Source organism: Salminus brasiliensis, chromosome 18 (genome assembly GCF_030463535.1).
Source record: "Salminus brasiliensis chromosome 18, fSalBra1.hap2, whole genome shotgun sequence".
Taxonomy (NCBI): Eukaryota; Metazoa; Chordata; class Actinopteri; order Characiformes; family Bryconidae; genus Salminus; species Salminus brasiliensis.
This window is the reverse complement of record NC_132895.1, coordinates 15,971,684-15,989,600: the sequence shown is the minus strand read 5'-3', so window position 1 is coordinate 15,989,600 and position 17,917 is coordinate 15,971,684. Positions and strand designations below refer to the sequence as shown.

Sequence of the window (17,917 nt, the reverse complement as noted above, 5' to 3'; positions counted from 1 at the left end):
TGGGGCCTTTTCTTCTCTGCCTGGCTGAGCCTGTCTGTCTTCAGCACACACTACTGATCTTAAAAACTGGACAAAAATGATCTGATATAAAAAAGAGCCACGGCAACTTTGCACAGGATCACATATTAAATGTGTTACTGCACCTGCCTAAAAGTGTGTGCTTGTGCATGTTTGGACATACTGTAGGTGACTTTTAGTAAAGACCAATTGTCTGGAACAGCACATTTAGACATGCCAGATCTCCCAAAAACTGGATCACTCTGTCAATGTTTATAGCATTTGTGTGCATAAGCCAATGTAGTGCCTGCAGCCAGAGGTGGGTAACTAGTTACTACCGTTTAGTTTTCACACACTAAAGTAAAAGTGAGGTGTACTCACTTTAACACTGTAGTCTTTCACATGTGCCATAAAAGATCCATATTTGATGTTCTTCTTGTGTCCATGCGGGTTTCATCTAAGTAAAATACACACACAGTAGGTGAATTAGCTATGGAAAATTGCCCCTAGGTGCAAATGTGTGGGTGTGGTACCCTGGAATGAGCTGACACCTTGTCCAGAAGGTATTCCTGCTTTGCAACTAGTGATTCCAGGTAGGCTCTGGACCCACCACGACCCTGACCAGGAAGTAGAGGATAAGAAGATGGATGGAACCATGTTATAGTTCTACAAAGTGATGTGTGAATATATAGAACCTTTAACTTGGTGGAGAACATTTACATCCAGTAAAGGATCATGAGTCTTTAAAAACATTTTTTATGGTTCTTAATGAAGCCAAAAGTGGTTCTTCCTGGCATTGTTTTAAGAACCCCTTGTAGTACATTTAGTTTTAAGAGTGTTTTAGTTTGACTTCATTGTGTTCTGTTATTTTAGCACTTGTGCTGCTTTACCACTAATTGCACCTCACTTTTGAGCATTAAGGTTTTATTTTAGACCAGTAGATTCCCCCCCAAAAATGTATCATGCTTTTTTACAGTCATAGTACCTGAGTAACAGTACCTGAGTACCATTTTAGGCTACTCTACCCACTTCTGCCTGCAGCCCAATTCTATGACATACTAAATTTGTAGTATTTTACTATGCAGGTGAATTCACTGAAGCACCATGTCTAGTGTTTTAATTATCATCCCACGGTCTTCATTTCAGATTTTCAGAGTTTGCTGCTAAGCGCCCACTGTACCGCCTCTTTGTGACCAGCACACCCCTGCATACCCGAGCGTGACCGCACAGCGACATGCGTCCCTGCGTCAAACTTCTTACTGTTTTCTTTCTCTCTTTGATTGATAGAGAATTTTATATTTTGCTGATATAATATAGGTGTAATGTGGTGCGTATCACTCTCGTGTACAGTACACAGTGTCATGGAAGATGTGCTTGTTTGTTGTTTAGGGAAAAGTAGTGGTAAATTTGAGCAGTTGTCGTTTAGTTCCAAGTAATCTTACTATATCTTTGCAAGTGCATCTACAGTGTTGAACATTTGATATCATATGACTTGAAATGGTCGGAGCATATCAGGTCACATTAGACTGACCTATTTTTACATTTATTTGTAATATAATAATACAATTCAGGCTTGATTTATTTTCATGATTAAAACAGTATAAGAGAAGGGAGCCATGTCTCCGTATTCAGATCTCATATTCTTCATATTCAGTTCAAAGCCAAAATAACATTGACTTTGAACATTGAAGGCTAATATGAATCCTCTGGGACTTCATTAAAGCACAACAAGCCTTGCAAGAGTACCTACGTGAGGCATATCATTGAAATATTGAGATATCTCAGATGTATTTGCAGGGTTACGTCTATTTTCAGCTGCCATTTGTTTGTATATGCCAGTGACGTGGTTAGTGCAGCTGTTTTTTGTGGAAAAGCCAGAACCCTGTGACAATCAGCGAATGTTGAATCAACTACAACATGTGTAGTATTCCTAAGACATGTTTTTAGGCCATGTGAAAGCACAAGCCTATTGACAAATATTTTTCACATACTAGTCCTGTGGCTGTAACGCTTGTATGTATCAGTCTATCAGTTGTAGTAGATATGTGCTTTCATTCTATTTCCTATATAAGCCTGTCTCAATCTTTCCACGAGTCGGAATTCTCTTCTTTGGTGCATCGTATTGTCTCTTGAAGCAGGGATGACGTCACTGCCTCCAGAGTTGATCATCAGTAGGCAGTTGCCATGGAAACCCAGTTTCATCACTGCAGCCATTAAAAGCACATGTACAAGCTGTAGTGATTCAGCAGAAACTGCAGCTTCAGCGAAGATGTGTTACTATGACTAGCAAAAAAAAAGTGATGGTTCTTAAATCTTCAGATTTTCTCTCTTGTTTTCTGGATTTTGCTTGATATGTCTCATTTGTTGTAATAAATGCTCTCCTAGCCCAGAATCTGATTTTGTTCTTCTTAAAATAAATCTTACTACCAGTAACATGTTCCTTATGAAGATGTTTAGATGTGCCAGTGGGAGTTTTGCTAACAGAGACCCCTGTCTGTTTGTTTGTCTAGTTATTCCCATTCATATTCTTACATTTTGGACTATTAAAGGACAAAGCAACTTAAAAGCACAATAAAAGCATCAAATATTCATAAAATAAGAAAAGACATACCCAAACATGAGAGGACATATCCAGAAAGGAGAGATTTTCATGCAAGATTTAATGGCTGGTTGGGTTAATGAACTTCTCTGGACCTACACTGTTAAAAAAACAATAAGTGCCACTGAGAGTTCTTTGTCCAGTGCCATTATACGACATTTTCAGTGGACGGTTCTTTAGAGGGACACTTCTGTAATTGTAATATTTGAGGGTGCAAATAAACTTTACAGAATTTCCAGATATTATAAAGATAAACGTTCTAGGAAGAACCCTTTACTGCTTTAAAAGCCTTATGTCATATAAAGGTTCTTGAAACTGACACATCACTAACACATCTCTTTAGAGGACCAAAAGTGTTTTTTCAATGGAATTGGACGAGGAACCTTTTGCAGCATCCTTATGTATTTATTTATTTTATTAGCAAGCTAGAATCACCCGGTATTTTAGGACTACACACTTGACTGTGCACTAAACAAATCCAACAGTCATGCAAGAGGAATACTGATCTGAATGTAAGAACTGACAATACACAATATTAGAAAAAATAAAAAACGATTGTACAGAATATGCCTGATGTGTAATTCCACTGGTCTTTCAGAATAACAGTTAAAACTATTCATGCAAATGATGAAAGTTGATGGTCATTCACACCATACCTTCCAACCTACCCTACGCACAAGGGGACTCCATAAACCAGTGATGAAGAATTCTAGTCCTGGAGGGTCCTGGTGATTTTCCTGCTCAAACACAGTTCTTCCAAATCAGCTGTTAATTAGCAGATGTACTTGATATTCTGACAGAGAAATCAGTGAACAGTGTTGGATTCTGGTTCTCCGTCCCCCCATTCCTGCCATGAAGCATTTTCTTTTTCCAATTGAATTAAATTCAGCTTTTTCCAGTTCATAGGGTTTTATGGCATATATGGTTTGTGGTATAGTTGTATAATTAGTAGACATCTTAACATTTGGTGCTCATTCAATAAGCTGCATTTCGTACACCAGGGACAGATTGCCTGTATGATTGATTGGCTCCAGCTAACATGATTTATTTTCTTCTGAAGGGATTGAGTGGACACTCCATCTGAGAAAAACACAGAATGGCACAGTGTTAACAAGCTGAAATGCTTATATAGATGTTGTTGGTGACATAGATGGCAACAGCTATAAGCGTTTCCTTGTCTTCCTCAGGTCTTCTTCAGGAAAGATGAGTCCAGAGAGTGTCCGGTCTATGGGACCACCATCTGAGTCCTCTGAGGATGGCTTGCGAGCTAAGAAGTTTCCTCAAAGTCCTGCCAAGGAGAAAGAGCTGTCCTTATACAAGAAGACCAAAAGAGCAATAATTAGCAAGAAATACAGTGTCTCTAAGCATGAGGCTGAGGCTACCACCCCAATTGAGTTAATAAGCCGTGGCCCAGATGGTCGCTTTGTTATGGATCCCACTGATGCAGAGACACCTATCAAGCCCAGGCGCATTGAGGGCTTCCCTTTTGTGGAAGAGTCAGATCTCTACCCTGAATTTCGACAGTCCGATGAAGAGAATGATGATCCAGGACCCATGCCTCCAATGATGGCCACTCTCAGACCCCATCAGATTTCTCCTATCTCTTCCAGCCAGGAGTCTTACATGCAGCCTCCAGCCTATAGCCCTCGCTTCCAGAGGCCCTTGGAAGGTATGACCATCATGGAGAGCAGCCGGCTTCAGGCCACAGGGCAGATTCGTGGTGCTCCTCATTTCCGAGCCTTTTCCCATGGCCAGTTCTACGGCTATTTGGGCAGTCCTGTAGAACCTGAGCCTCCTCCTCCTTTCTACATGCCAGACACCAGCCCGCTTAGCTCGGTCATGTCTTCACCCCCTTACCACCTTGAAGGGCCTTTTGGTCATCCCACGATACCGGAAGAGATCGGTGAGGGAGATATTCAACACTATGCAGTCTCTGGCTGCGCCCTTCCCTTGACGCACACATCCCGTTCCCCGGACATCTGGCAACGGCCAGATTTTTCCTTTGCCACTATTGAGGGTCCTCACTTCATATTTCCACCCCCTCACCCTTTGCAGTTTCACCGGGAACCTCCTCTTCCTCCTCCGCTTGTTCTCCCTCCTAGTGCTCTCCCACCCGCTTCCATTCACATACCCTCCTACCCTGGTATCCTGCAGCTGGAGGCCCCAAAAAGTCGGCCAGGCAAGTCTCCCAGCAAAGTCAAGCCTCAGGGCCTTCCAGCCAAGCGTTTACCTATGCAAGAGGCACAGAGTCTAGGGCAGCTAAGACACACAAGCCACGGTTTGGGTGTGCCGGTATTGCCTTACCCTGACCCAGCGTCTCACATGGTTGGCCCTAGCTCATTCGGAAGCCTGGATACACGCTGGTATGAGCTAACTCCCAGGCTCAGCCCCCGACAGCCCCGTAGGATGGAACCCAGCATGGTGGTTCTCCAGCCCTCTCGCCTCTCACCTCTTACTCAAAGCCCCATTAGCTCTCATGAAGGCTCACCAGAGATTGTAGTGCGTCCCAGACCCCGTCCTAGCATTGTCCACCCACCCATCCCTCCCGAGATGTCTGAAATTACCCTGCAGCCCCCCTCTTCTGTCACCTTCTCAAGGAGGTCCTCGCCCTCTTCCTCGCCTGCTCAAGGCCAGGGCAGCCGAAGGGCAAGTCCTAGCTACCGCTCCCACATGGCCTTTGCTTCCTCAGCAACAAGCTATCCATCCCAGTCCCCATCACCCCCTATGGAAAGCAGCAACGTTTTTGGGCAGATGCCAAGCCAGAGGAGGACTGAGGAGGAGATCCTTCCATCAGAACCCTCTCCGCCCCAGTTATCAGCTTCAGGGTAGGTGCAATGGACTTACAGGAAATCAATCAGATGGTTAAAGTACCATTTGCTCTCATTGGCTTTCTTCAGGCCATAGTGCAGTAGCTTTTACATAAACAGGTCTATTTTGATATATAAGACTACATATGAATATATGGAGAAAACACACTTTTGAAAGTTCCCATTAAGGTACAGAGGATTTAGCAATGTATGCTCAAGAAAGTATATGCTTTGAAAAGTCATGTGCTCTATGCTAAACTGCCCTAGATGCCTTACATTTTTCAAACCATTCAAAAATCATTTTCTGCATAGATGATTTGTGCTTTCCAGCAATGTAGCTCTCAGTCTCACTAACGCTGCTTTTCATGTCAGACATCAAATTTCATTCATAAGGTCTGTGAAGCACTTAAAGACACTTGTCTTCGACTAAAAAAAAAACAAACAAAAAAACGAACTAACATTGTGATATTAGACAATAGACAGCAGTTCAAGGCAGGATGGATTATTTGCTTCACAGAAATGGTGACAGACCTTTTGGGGCTAAGTCTCTGGAGAAGTGCCATTTTAAGTCCATTTAAAATGCAGTAACAAAGCCCCTTAAAAGCCTTGAATCAGAGGGACACCACCACTGGACCCCAGCCTTTCCATTCTGTGTCATGCTTTACCCTGCCTTTCACCCAACAGGAGGAACCCCACATGTGCATCCCAATTGACCATTCAAAATGAAGTCAAAATGAAGCCCTGTTTCGACTAACTCCAGGCTTTTTAGGATGATTTACAGTATGTATGAAATGGAGGTTGATTTAGACGTGTCCAGCACAGCAGGCACAGGGCTCCTCTCCTGTTCCTTAATAATCTGACCGCATGATTGCCTCTCCCACACCCCCCCTTTCTCCCACCCCCATCACCCAGGTCACCCCAGCTCTGACTGCCAGGGGGAGGCTTGTTGGGCGAATCGCGTTGCAGGGACTGTCCGCTCTCATCTGTTGCAATGTCGTCATCATCTCAATTAGGGGCAGTTGGTCATTCTTGATGACTCCTGGAGTCTTACCTGCTTTGTTTTTGATTGATCTCAGCTATCTGGGCAGCGTTGTTGTGACCAGGTCCTCTACACCGCAATAGGTAAGGGTTGGATCCATGTCTGAAAGGGGGGGGGCAGCAGGTGGGGCTTTTATTCACCTCGTTCTTTAAAGGGGAATACGAGTCTGTGGATCTTGATTTCTTTAGTTTGTTGCACCAACCTGCAATTTTGTTCTCTTTTTTATTTCATAGGTAGCCACACATTTGCGTTCTGCAGTCTTGAATCCTATATGCATTCTCATCTCGGTATGCATATGTGAATTTTCCAGTTCTCGATTAGGAAATCTGGCATATATCATGTTGTCAACACAACCTCATGCTTTGAACTGCTCAGGGATACCACGCACATTGTGGATTTGTAGGAAAACTGAATTTAGGGTCTTGAAAGAATGCAGTAAAATGAGTGGAGTGAAAATGAACAGGGTAGAGCCTCTGTGTTTATAATGAAAAATGTTCCCCGTAATCTATTTGCATGGTTAATTACACTAGAAGCACCACTCACAGTACATTTACCGTGAATTATTGCTCAGCATCAAAGCAGGAAACCAGCAGTTTTACCTTCTGGACTTTTCAAGCATGAGACTGAGTTGCATATTGTAATTCATTTTGGGTAAGTGCTTTGTCCAGGAGTCACTTTACACTATTAACAAACACATTAAGGGGGAAAAAAAAACAAAACAAAACTAAAGCATTCACTATGTTCACAGTTCACATTCACATATACATGGTCATGAATCCAAAAGTACGCTTGTACTAAACTGTTTGGACTGCAGAACACTCAGCTCATGCACTTACTTTTGTAATGGGGAAAATACTACTGGCTCTGGGCACCAAACAGCAATCCCTTCTTCATTTATGTTATTTTGCCCAGTGAAGTGCTTTTCAGAGTATTCCCCTTTAAAGTTCTGTTCCATGTGCAAAATTTCCATGCATGCCATCGCTAAATATTGCTCTTCAGTTGAAAAACGGAGAACTATCTGATTAAATTCTTGTTACATTTGTTGTCCGAGTGCTTTGTTTTATTTTTCATTATGTGACTGTTCCCAAGTAGCCATTTTCCCCTCCCGCCATCTCTCCCCCTGTCAGCATGGTGAAGCCCATTGTAGACAGTATTCATGTCTATGAACACATATTTGATGATGCTTTGTCGCTCAGCTGTGATTTCCCCCCTCTACTAATGGCTTTTCATTTCTCTCGGCAGCCTCAGCAGAAGGACGGCTCCTCTATAATGCTCTATTCCTTGTTTTACCGTGCCTCGTCAGAACCGTGCGTGTGCGTGTGTGTGTGTGGCAGAGTATGTGGGCTGCCATTTTTAGTGCCTCCATATTGTATTTGGATGGGAAGACTGTGAATACAACCTAAATGTTTGACATTTCCCAAATATTTGATTGCTACAGTATCAAGTCTGTAATGGTGGATTTTTAGCATCATTACATTTAACGCCTCCACATTTCTCTTCAAACAGAGACTTTATTAGGTTGCCATACTAAGGTATGATTCTTTAATCTCTTGTGTAAGTTAATATTGGTAACAATAATGTCAAGCTTCACATTTTACGAGCTTCTGGAAAAGACACATACTGTAGCTCTTCAGAAAGCAACTGAACACTTTTTAGAGCTCTGAGTATACCTCTCTTTCCACTCAAATAACGTTTTGCTCCATAATTGTCATGCTGAACAAGCTGCCCGATTCTGACAGTGTGGATGTCTTGGACTGGTTTATAGGTAATCTGGTGCGCCTATAGCTTGGCACTGACAGCAGTAACTTGAGAAGGATTGGGCCAAGCCATATGTGGCCAGTTTTTTTATCAATAGAAGGCCACTGGACAGCTCTGCCTCTGTGTGATAGCTCTGCCTCTCTTTGTACCCTGCCCAGAAAACGTCGAGGTACGCCGAGTGGCCCTGCAGGGTCTGAGAGGATAGAAGCACTGAGATACCAACGAGTCAAAAAAGCCAAGAAGGTTGCTGTCAACAATAACAACTCGAAGACCAGAAGGAAAATAGGTGAGGATTCGCTCTTTGTACTTTTTGTCAGCAGTGTGCTGCAGTATGCTCGCTGTATCTTGTGCTGTTAGACTTATTTAACAGTGAAAATCTAAAACAGTCAATGCTAGTCATATACTGTAGTCATGATCCACTCAGGAAGGTGCTCTCTTTACAGGTCCCTGCTTTTGGAGCTACGTTGCCCCATACATTTAACAAGCATGTCCTGTTTTGCAGGCCTCAGTCATATAGTCTGTATACCTCAGCTGGTTGTGTCCAACAGCAGCATCAGCACAGCACTGAGGTGTGAGTAGTTAGTGCTGAGTTAATGAACTTCTTTCTGGCAAAGCTTTCAGTGATCGCTCTCTACATCCTAACTCTTCAAAACCCTTCAATAATCTGAATCTTGCTCTAAAACCTTATTCATCTTAGTCATCGACTTCCAGACTCTCAATTAGGCATTTTCTAGGGTTACAGGATACGTGCTTTACCTACGTGTTTGTGTGTGCGCAAGATGGCTGCTCTGCATATTCTGTGTCCGCTTGGCATGTTGGCCTGTGTTCGAAATAGCACACTGCATACTACATACCTCACCAGTATATATTTGCTGTCATGCAAAAAGCTTGTATCTCCATTTTTGCATTTTTTAAATTTCAGTTTTCCACTTTCCGTTTTCCATTTTCTGTTTTTCACTTGTAGACGTACTCTACACTGTGTCCAAATGTCATGATATATGGACCAATAGAAATGCTCCAAAATGGAGTACAGTGTTTTTAAATTGCCCTTTTTTTTAAATTAAGAGGTAAAGTTGCCATTTTAGATGAGGTTTGGTGCAAGAGAGTGACACAATGCTGTAAACTGCATTCTACTCAATTCAGAGTGCAGTATTCAGCAGGACGCAATAACCATCACATACCCATGGTCTTGGGGGTGTCTAGACTCTGACTACATCAGGGGTCCACAACTGTGACGTGATCTTGCATTAGAAACAGCAGTGCCATATTAGAAAAAGTAGTCAAAAATCCACTCCAGTGGCAGCTGGGGGTGTTTTAGCCCTGATCTGTCCCTTAATCCTCAAAACTCAAAAACAACACGCCTAAGTGTAGATGAACAATGATGCATACTCAACACTAAGACTTTTTCTTAGATCCAGAATCAAAATGATTTAGCCATATAGCCATATTAGATTGTGTGATGCAATACATCACAACATTGCTCTGGCTCATATTTGGCCAGAGGTGCATGGCTTCCTGGCTAGGGGTGTAACAATGCATCAAACACTGTGATATTGCAATGCAAAATGGTTCTATTAATTTATTAATGAATAGTGTTGCACTGTTCCTGATAATATACCAGCAATACAGTAGCATTGTCTTCAATAGAGAACACCCATACCATGAAACAGATCATGTGGGACATTTGTGGGATTATTTCATGCTTAAAGTGAGCAGTAGCTAAAATTTCTGCATTCAAATTTGGAATAACAGTATTTGTTAGGGGTGACTGGCCCTTAGAGTGCCTGTTAAATGAATGTGGAAAGTGGAATGGAATAAATATAAGCATTTATAGGCACTTATAAATTATTATAAGTAGTTAAATAGTTGGGTTATATATAGTTGGCATCAGTATTCAGTATACAGCAGATACACTATATGGACAATAGTATTGGGACACCTGCTCATTCATTGTTGCTTCCGAAATCAAGGATATATATATATATATATAAGAGTTCATGCTGCTTTTGTTGGAATAACTGCCTCTCTGTCTAGGAAAGGCTTTTGACAAGATTCTGGGGCCATTGCTGTGAGGATTTGATTGCATTCAGTGACAAGATTGTTATTGAGGTCAAGATGTTGGATGATCACCACCATACGTCATTCCAAAAGTATTGGATGGAGCACAATCATTTCAGAGAACACACCTCAGTGCTGGGGAGCATGCACATGAGTCCTATTCTATTGGAGATACTTCTCTACATGGACTAGATAAGTTGTGTGTGTAATGTAAAGTAGCTGCATAGTGTATGAATAATAATGCATAATGAATTGATAATGTGTTCATTAGAAGGGGTGTCCACAAACATTTGGACATATAGTGTACTTGAGAATCAGGTATCCCTCCTGATCCTCATTCCTCCCACCTACCAGCTCTAGTCTTATTAGTAGCTTATGCAACAATAGTGATAGTCATTTTTCATCATTCAAATTTAGTCCACAATACTGTGTAAATATTGAGCGGTGAGGCCAGTACTGTGAATTAATATATTAAATAGATTGGATTTTTATTACTACTGTGTACAACATGTTACTTTCGGAGACAGTACGTACTCAGAAATGAACACGAGAAGCAATACCAGCATAAACAGTGATGTCCGGAGCAGATCCTGACAACCACTGCCACTGCCACTCTGTTTCTGTAGATGTCTGAAGGTAGTCTCCACAAATTTGACATGATCATGCAGTTGCCCTAGCAGTGCAGTATTGAAAGGAGTGGTCAAGAGGCCACTCCAGTGGTGGCTAGAGAGCCCTGGAATGCCCCCTAATCCGCCAAATACACCAAAAGTATGCCTAAACCTTGATGAACAATGATGCTTGACTAACAGTGGTTTCACATATATACAGTGGTTGAAATTAGCTTATACAAGTTAGTTCCGACCTTACAAACTGATTAAGAAGCGCTATATATCTTGCTGACACACTAAAACGGTATCCCTCAAGTGACGCGTTGTTTCACTCCGTTGACAACAACTGAAAGGCAAGTCTGTTCACTCAACGGCCATCTTTGCAACCCCATGCAGGAATGTACAGTCACACAAGGCCAGGCTCTCATCTCTATGAATGAGGAGAGACCAAAATACTGAAAATTGGAGGTCAAGTTATACTTTCAAATACATATTTTAAATCACTGATAAAATCTGACAAGAATCTCATTAATAGTTTATAGTGTTTGACTCAATAATGCACAATAATGCAAAAATTTGATTTTTCTATACATTGAGGGGGGCTTTCCCTAATAGCTCATCAACCCCTTCTCCACTCATGGCGGAACTAGAAAGCTGATTGGCTCATTCTGCTGAAGGGTGGGACTTTACCTGTAAACAGACACATCGCCATGTAAGGGGGCCGAAACTCCCATTACAGTTATATGGCTCTGCCTGTATCACAAAGGACGAGCCTTTTAGTATCAGCAGTTATCCTGGACAGTGCACAGAGCTCAATATATACCTCTACAGGACCTTTTTTTTTTACTACTACAGATTCACAGATTAGCCGAGTTTTCATACCATTTGAAAAGCTCTTGTAGATTCAGCAACTATTTTCTATTACATTTCTTTTGCTTTAAATCCTCACTCAGCTGTGAAGTTATAACTTCAGTAAAAAAAAATATAGTAAATCATAGATAATATTTCACCCATTATAATCTCCTGCTTTGTTCCTTTGTCTCAGATTTCTGTTCCTTTTCTTACATCCCTGACCCACGTTTGTCCGCATCTATAATCTCAGTGATTCATATCCCTTCACTGGATGCAGGTGTGCCGCCCTCTCAGACCCAGCAGCCCCACACCTCTCAGGTCCTCCCGCCAGAAGAAGCTCTCTACCTCCGCAAGAAGAAGAGGAAGTTGACAAGACAGGACCCGTACACCCGCTTCTCTGCCCTGCTGTACCGCCGCCCGCCGCGAGAGGACCAGAGGGCCATTTTGGCCAGCATGGACACAGCGGACCCGGACCACGCCACTCTCCTGTGAGGGCCCACAGACCAGGCCACACTCTTCCCAAAGCCCACTGATCCTGCACTGAGTTATCCCGGCACCTCGGCTCAGCCAGCCACGCTCCATGTCCACACCTCCTCTTTTATTGTCCACTTCTTTTTTCTCACGAGATGTTGCTGGTTAGTAGTGTTCCAAGGTTTTGCTCCAGTGCAAGATTACCTCAAATAAACGATTGGTCTTTTTCTAAGCAGTTTTTTTTTTCTCTCAGTATTGGACCCCACCCTTACCCCACCCCTCCTTCCAGCAGAGGCAGGTCAGCGTTTCGGCTCATGCGTATAGTTTACAGCTTTCACGACTCCTCACATTCCTGCACCTGTTCCATTCTGCCAGTAGTCTCACTCTGTCTCAGTAGAACACAGGGTTCTCAAACGTAGACCAAATATACCTCAGAGTCACATGAGACTCATCAGCTCAACACTGCTGTTTCAGACAAACGTTCAATAACCTCCGAACATCTCCAGGCATTTCATTCCAAGTGTACATTACATTCAGCGTCTCTTGAGAGCTGTTGCTTGTTGTTATGTGGAGCATTTACATTGAGGGAAAGAATCCGTTTCAGGTCTCTTTAAGGCACCATGACTGTTATGCCCATGATGGTATTATGTGCTAAAAGTACATAATAAGCATTGTGTGTGTGTGTGCCGTGCTGTTAGTCTTTTTCGTTCACGTACAGCGAAGGAGCCTTCATTTGCTCCTCCAGACACATGGAATGATCAGTATTTCCATTTTGGCGGAGGGCCTCACTTTTCCAAAGCACAACGATTCACATCTTTTCTTTCGCCGAAGTAGAGCGATGCGAATGAGTGGATGGATGGGGTAGGGTCTGTATTGCTGTCACTGAAGAAACAATTCTATAAAGGGAAGGAAAGGTTTACCCAGAGATGCACACTGATTAATTTCCACAGAAACCAGAAGCTGCTATGGCCATGAATGTGCATTATTCTGTTTTTGGGTTTAAGGGTTTTTATTTTCTGTCTGTAAGTTTTTGCATTGGAGCAAAATCTTGGTAATCACTGTGATGTAATGTTATACGTTGATGCTAATGTCTCTTAGACTGGTTTTGTGAGCTCCTATTCAAACCATACTATAGTAATGCCAAAAATACTACAGCTTTCTTAATCAATAAACCTACGAAGTGTACTGTACTGTGAGGAGGACAGGATTCTGTGCCATAATATACTGTAGTATTTCTTTTCCATCTATATGAGATACTCCCCTTCAGTCCAAAACAGGCATGTTAAGGCCTTGATAGGGCTCCTGAATGCTTGCCTCCATTTAATTTTCCTCATTTTTGTTTTTAGTTGAATCAAACGTAAACCAACTGCCTTCGAGGGCCATTTTTGTAGCCTTTTAGTTTTTGTGGTTTAACTTGGCTGCGAGTGGAAGCAGCACCCCAGCGCCGGTCTGTCTCCTCTGGAAAGACCTTAGGGGAAATGCCTGCAAGATGACAAGGCTTTCCCATGTGGCCAAAGTTTTTTATTGTGTATCTATCATCCAAGGGTGCTTCTTTTCTACCGGTTAATATGTATTCTCACTGTCAGGACAGACATATCTGGGCTCATGTACATTCACTTTTGGTGGCCAGTGTCTGAAGGGGCATGCTTGCTGGTGGTGGTCAGAGGCGGTGCTCCACTTATGGGCTTGTTTTCAGATTACTTTTGGCCCCACAGAAAAGCTCACAAGGGCATAGCTTGGCTGAACGGTTTGCTGCTACTTCGGCCGTCTTAAATCCCAAAATTAAGCTAGGGTTAAGACTAGGATTTAAGAAGATTTGGGTTTGCGAGTCAATGGCGTTGGTTCATGATCAAGCCCCTACCAATGGCCAATACAGGCATTTTCAACAGCCTGCTTCAGGTGCTATCCAACCTCGGGAGTCTTCAGACTGTAATCACTTGATGTTGCTTAAGTTCAACTGGGTTGATCTTCCAGCAGACGTGGCCACTGCTTGTCACAGTAACACCACAGTATTTGATGTTTAGGATTCTGACATCTTCTGGCGTACCTTTTGTGGATCAACCTTTCCGATGTCTGCTGTGGCATCTCGATGGCATTGTGTTTTGGTTTGTTGTTTTTCTTTAGTGGATTTCCGTGTTCATACTTGACTTACATCTGGGTGCTGAATGTGATCACCAACTTGCATTTACTTTTTCAGCTACATTGAGAACATTTTGGATGTTATGAAGCTGGCTTGTACCTCAGACTGAGTTTAAGTAGGGAAACTGCCTGCGGATGCAGTTCCGTTTTTGTTGTGATTGCACTTTGTTAAAAACAGGACGTCCTTTGATGTATTCTCTGCTTATTTGAGACCAGCGCACTAGAAGTGTCCATGCGTAGTAGGCATTATGATGACGAAGGAAAATCACTTTGCCTTGGTCAGGGGGTTGATTGTCAATTAGTTCCACACCATTTATATGTACAGATGTACAGATATACTGTACTGAGCTTTTGTACTAAACACATTTTATTTGGCACAAAATGATGCTACTTTTTACGTTGTGTGAAGCGTTTCCAGAACTTGTCGTCACATCTGTAATTGCTGTTCCATTTGAGTTCCAACTCAAGAAACATGTCTAATTACATAGCAGTTACTCAAAGCTAGAGACGCCACTGCGAGGCAACACAAGTTTAGATAGACGTTCAGTATAGGTCACATAGTTCAGTTTGAAGATGTGCTCATCAAGTATTTACAATACATTTATCTGGGCAATTTCTTGTCAACTATGGTGCTTTGTAAAAGATATAGAACTATTTCATTACCTAAAAAAAAAAAGACTCTTTTTTGTTTCTTTTTCAAAAGAGTAATATCAAGAAGAATATCCAAAATACTAGGAATGTACTGTACTATGTCAAAAGACTGTATATAATAGCATATATTGCACAATGTATGATAAAATTTTAGTAATTTTGAATAAATTGGACAATATATGCACGCAACTAAATATATTCATAAAACATATTCCCATATTTTGGATTCAGTTTCTAACTGTGTGTTTGTATATTACTTTTTCATGAGGGTTTTGATGCATGAAAGCATTTTTAAGCTTCAGAAACACAAGAGTAACAAGAAACATTTCAGCTGACCCTGCGTTTGAAAGATTCATCATATTTTTCTCATATTGAACTCGGATAGATTTATTTTGCTGTTAGTCATCTAGTGCGTTTCTCGCATTCAAGTGGAAAATAAGTTAATTTAGGCCCTATTATAAATTGAACACTATTCTCTGTAGCACCATCTCTTGGGTAATGAGGCTGTGGCAAGACGACAGTCTTGCAAGAAGTGTTTGGAGACTCTTAGAGACCTACTCATTGCTGACGAAAGATTGGCTCACCACCAGTGTAGAATAAAACTTGCAATAAAACACATTTCAGAGTATGATTAGGCGAACGCTTTCGCTCACAACTGATTGTCATTCAGTAGCACTGTAGCCGTTCTAGAGTGGCAATGACCTTAATCAAGCTGAATAGAGCATTTTTTATTGTATTTATTTTACATGACATTTATATATCGATACAAAGAATAAACATTATATGACCTTTTATTTCGAGAGTAACATTTTCCATTTCAAGCCATCGTTTGAGTTTGCATCATTTTGAATAAAACAACCATCTTAGTAAAGCTTGGGTCTTTTGAGTTTTGACTAAGCATGAATCATGAATTTTTCACCTTGTTTATATATTGTTTTTTATTTATTTATTTCTCCTCATTCGTGTGTTTTATCAGATGCCAAGTGTGTGAGAATGTAGCTTAGATGCAAACCACCATTTGTTCTGGTGTGTAGTTTGATTGTTTAATCTCAGAGACCTTAAGCAGATCTACACCGTCATTAGTTATGTATGTATTGAGATAGATCTGTGCTTTGTCTAGGCTACATCTATGCTTGGGCATTGTTTCTTTAAGAGTTTGTAGAAGGACATACATAGGCTTAATGAACTACATTAGAACAATAGTGGTTGATCACACTGCTCGCATTACATTATTTTCAATGTATTTCAGTGTCATTTGTTATAGGCATTTGTTAAATGTACATTTCATCTCAGAGCAGGGGTCTGAAATGTTTAACAGTGATTTGTAATATGATTACTATTACTATTATTATTATTTTGTTACTGACTGAAGTTAGTCAACAGTTGTCAAGGTCTTGACAGTAAAACACTTGTAACAGATGTACATATTGAGTAGCAGGTAGATGTTTTTGCATGATTTTGCGGTTTGGTTGAATGTTATTAACCAGAGCAGATGTGTGTGTCAGTACGTGTGGAGAGCATTGCCTGCTATTGGCCTGCCCGAATGGAGTAGATTCTTTTTGGTTGGTTTGTTTGTTTTTTTATATCACCTATAGCGATGACAGAGATGATGAGATACTATAATGAGAAAAAACTGCCAACATTGCCTATGGTTAGTCATTGCCACCAGTAATTTAACATAAAATTACACAAACAAACAATTAAAACACTGTATATTTGATATTTCCTAGTGTGGATAACTGAAACTTAGCTTAGTAATGGTTGTTTTTATGGTCTGAATTTTCTGTTCCTTTCTTTGTTTTAATCATAAGCTATTTGAATCCACATTTTGCTCTGTTTGTCTGCTTTGGTCTCATCATTATCTAGCATACAATCAAAAGGCAAAACGTGAGACAAACTCATTCTATTCTTTAACTTTATACATGTTATAAACTCTTTGCAGTAGAGTTCTGTATCCCATATTACATCTAAACAACAATGAAACTTCTTGAAATCAGTGAAGTTGTCATACATCTGCAAATTGCCCGCTCAAGGGAATGGTTCTGTCAGCAATGCTAATGGTGCTAGCAGTGAATGAAAGTGAATGGTCACCGATTAGCAAATGACATCATGCTAATTAGTGACAACTTGCCTTCCATTTGTTGTTCACAAAATTAGCATGCATGGTTGAACTGTCCCTTTGAAAGTTGACCTCTTTTAAAGAACATCAGGGACTCAAAGGAGAATCATGCTGCTTATCGTTTTGGTGTACATTTACAGATAGTGAGAGAGGGAGTCGCGGTATTAGCACAAAGTGGAGAAATGGGGGGGGGGGGGTATATGGGATACTCTGTCCTTATCTGGCACTCCGTGTACTTGCAGGAAATACGTAGAAATTATCAGGACATCAGCCCACAGCAGACATACATACAATGAAAGTGAATAGACCAGATTACCACATACACACACACATACAGAGACACACAAACAAAACAATAGACCTTTTGTCACTGGGTGTAAATAAAGACTACATATCTTGCAATATATATTTTTTGTACATGAGAAATTGTTGCACACTGTGGATATTGATGGAGAAATTATAGTCATTTTCTGGTCTGTATAGTCAAACATGTAGCAGGCCCTCAGTTGGAGATATTTACAATGTGAATGAATATGGTAGTAATCGAAAGTCATTTAGAATATAAGAATTTACAAACCAAAGTGGATGGTGTTATCTACTATTGGGGATGGGGTAGGGGGGTGGGGGGAGGGGGGACCTGTTTGCTTGTGGTGCATAGCATTTCATCAGTTTCCTTTCCACATACAGCTCGGCATTTAGCAATACAGTATGTCGAGAGATGTTGGTACTCTACGTTCTAAGTGCAAGCGATAATAGTCCTTTATCAAATGGCTTTAGGATAGTGCACAAACACAGATGCAATGTCTGGAAGTGTAACCT

General features: G+C 41.3%; 1 protein-coding gene across 6 annotated transcripts in view; it reads left to right on the top strand.

Annotated features, from left to right (window-relative positions):
- igsf9bb (immunoglobulin superfamily, member 9Bb) overlaps window positions 1-17,694 on the top strand; it is a 130,853-nt gene extending 113,159 nt beyond the window's left edge. For 4 of the 6 annotated variants that reach the window (XM_072661477.1, XM_072661475.1, XM_072661476.1 and 1 more), the window contains 3 exons: window positions 3,784-5,421; window positions 8,359-8,486; window positions 11,996-17,694. In XM_072661477.1, coding sequence (XP_072517578.1) covers window positions 3,784-5,421; window positions 8,359-8,486; window positions 11,996-12,210 — 1,981 coding nt within the window. In that variant the 3' untranslated portion in view covers window positions 12,211-17,694. Of the gene's footprint in view, window positions 1-3,783; window positions 5,422-6,315; window positions 6,526-8,358; window positions 8,487-11,995 lie in introns of those variants that run through there. The other 2 variants (XM_072661478.1, XM_072661479.1) reach the window with 2 other exon arrangements.
- Window positions 17,695-17,917: the final 223 nt, after the last annotated feature.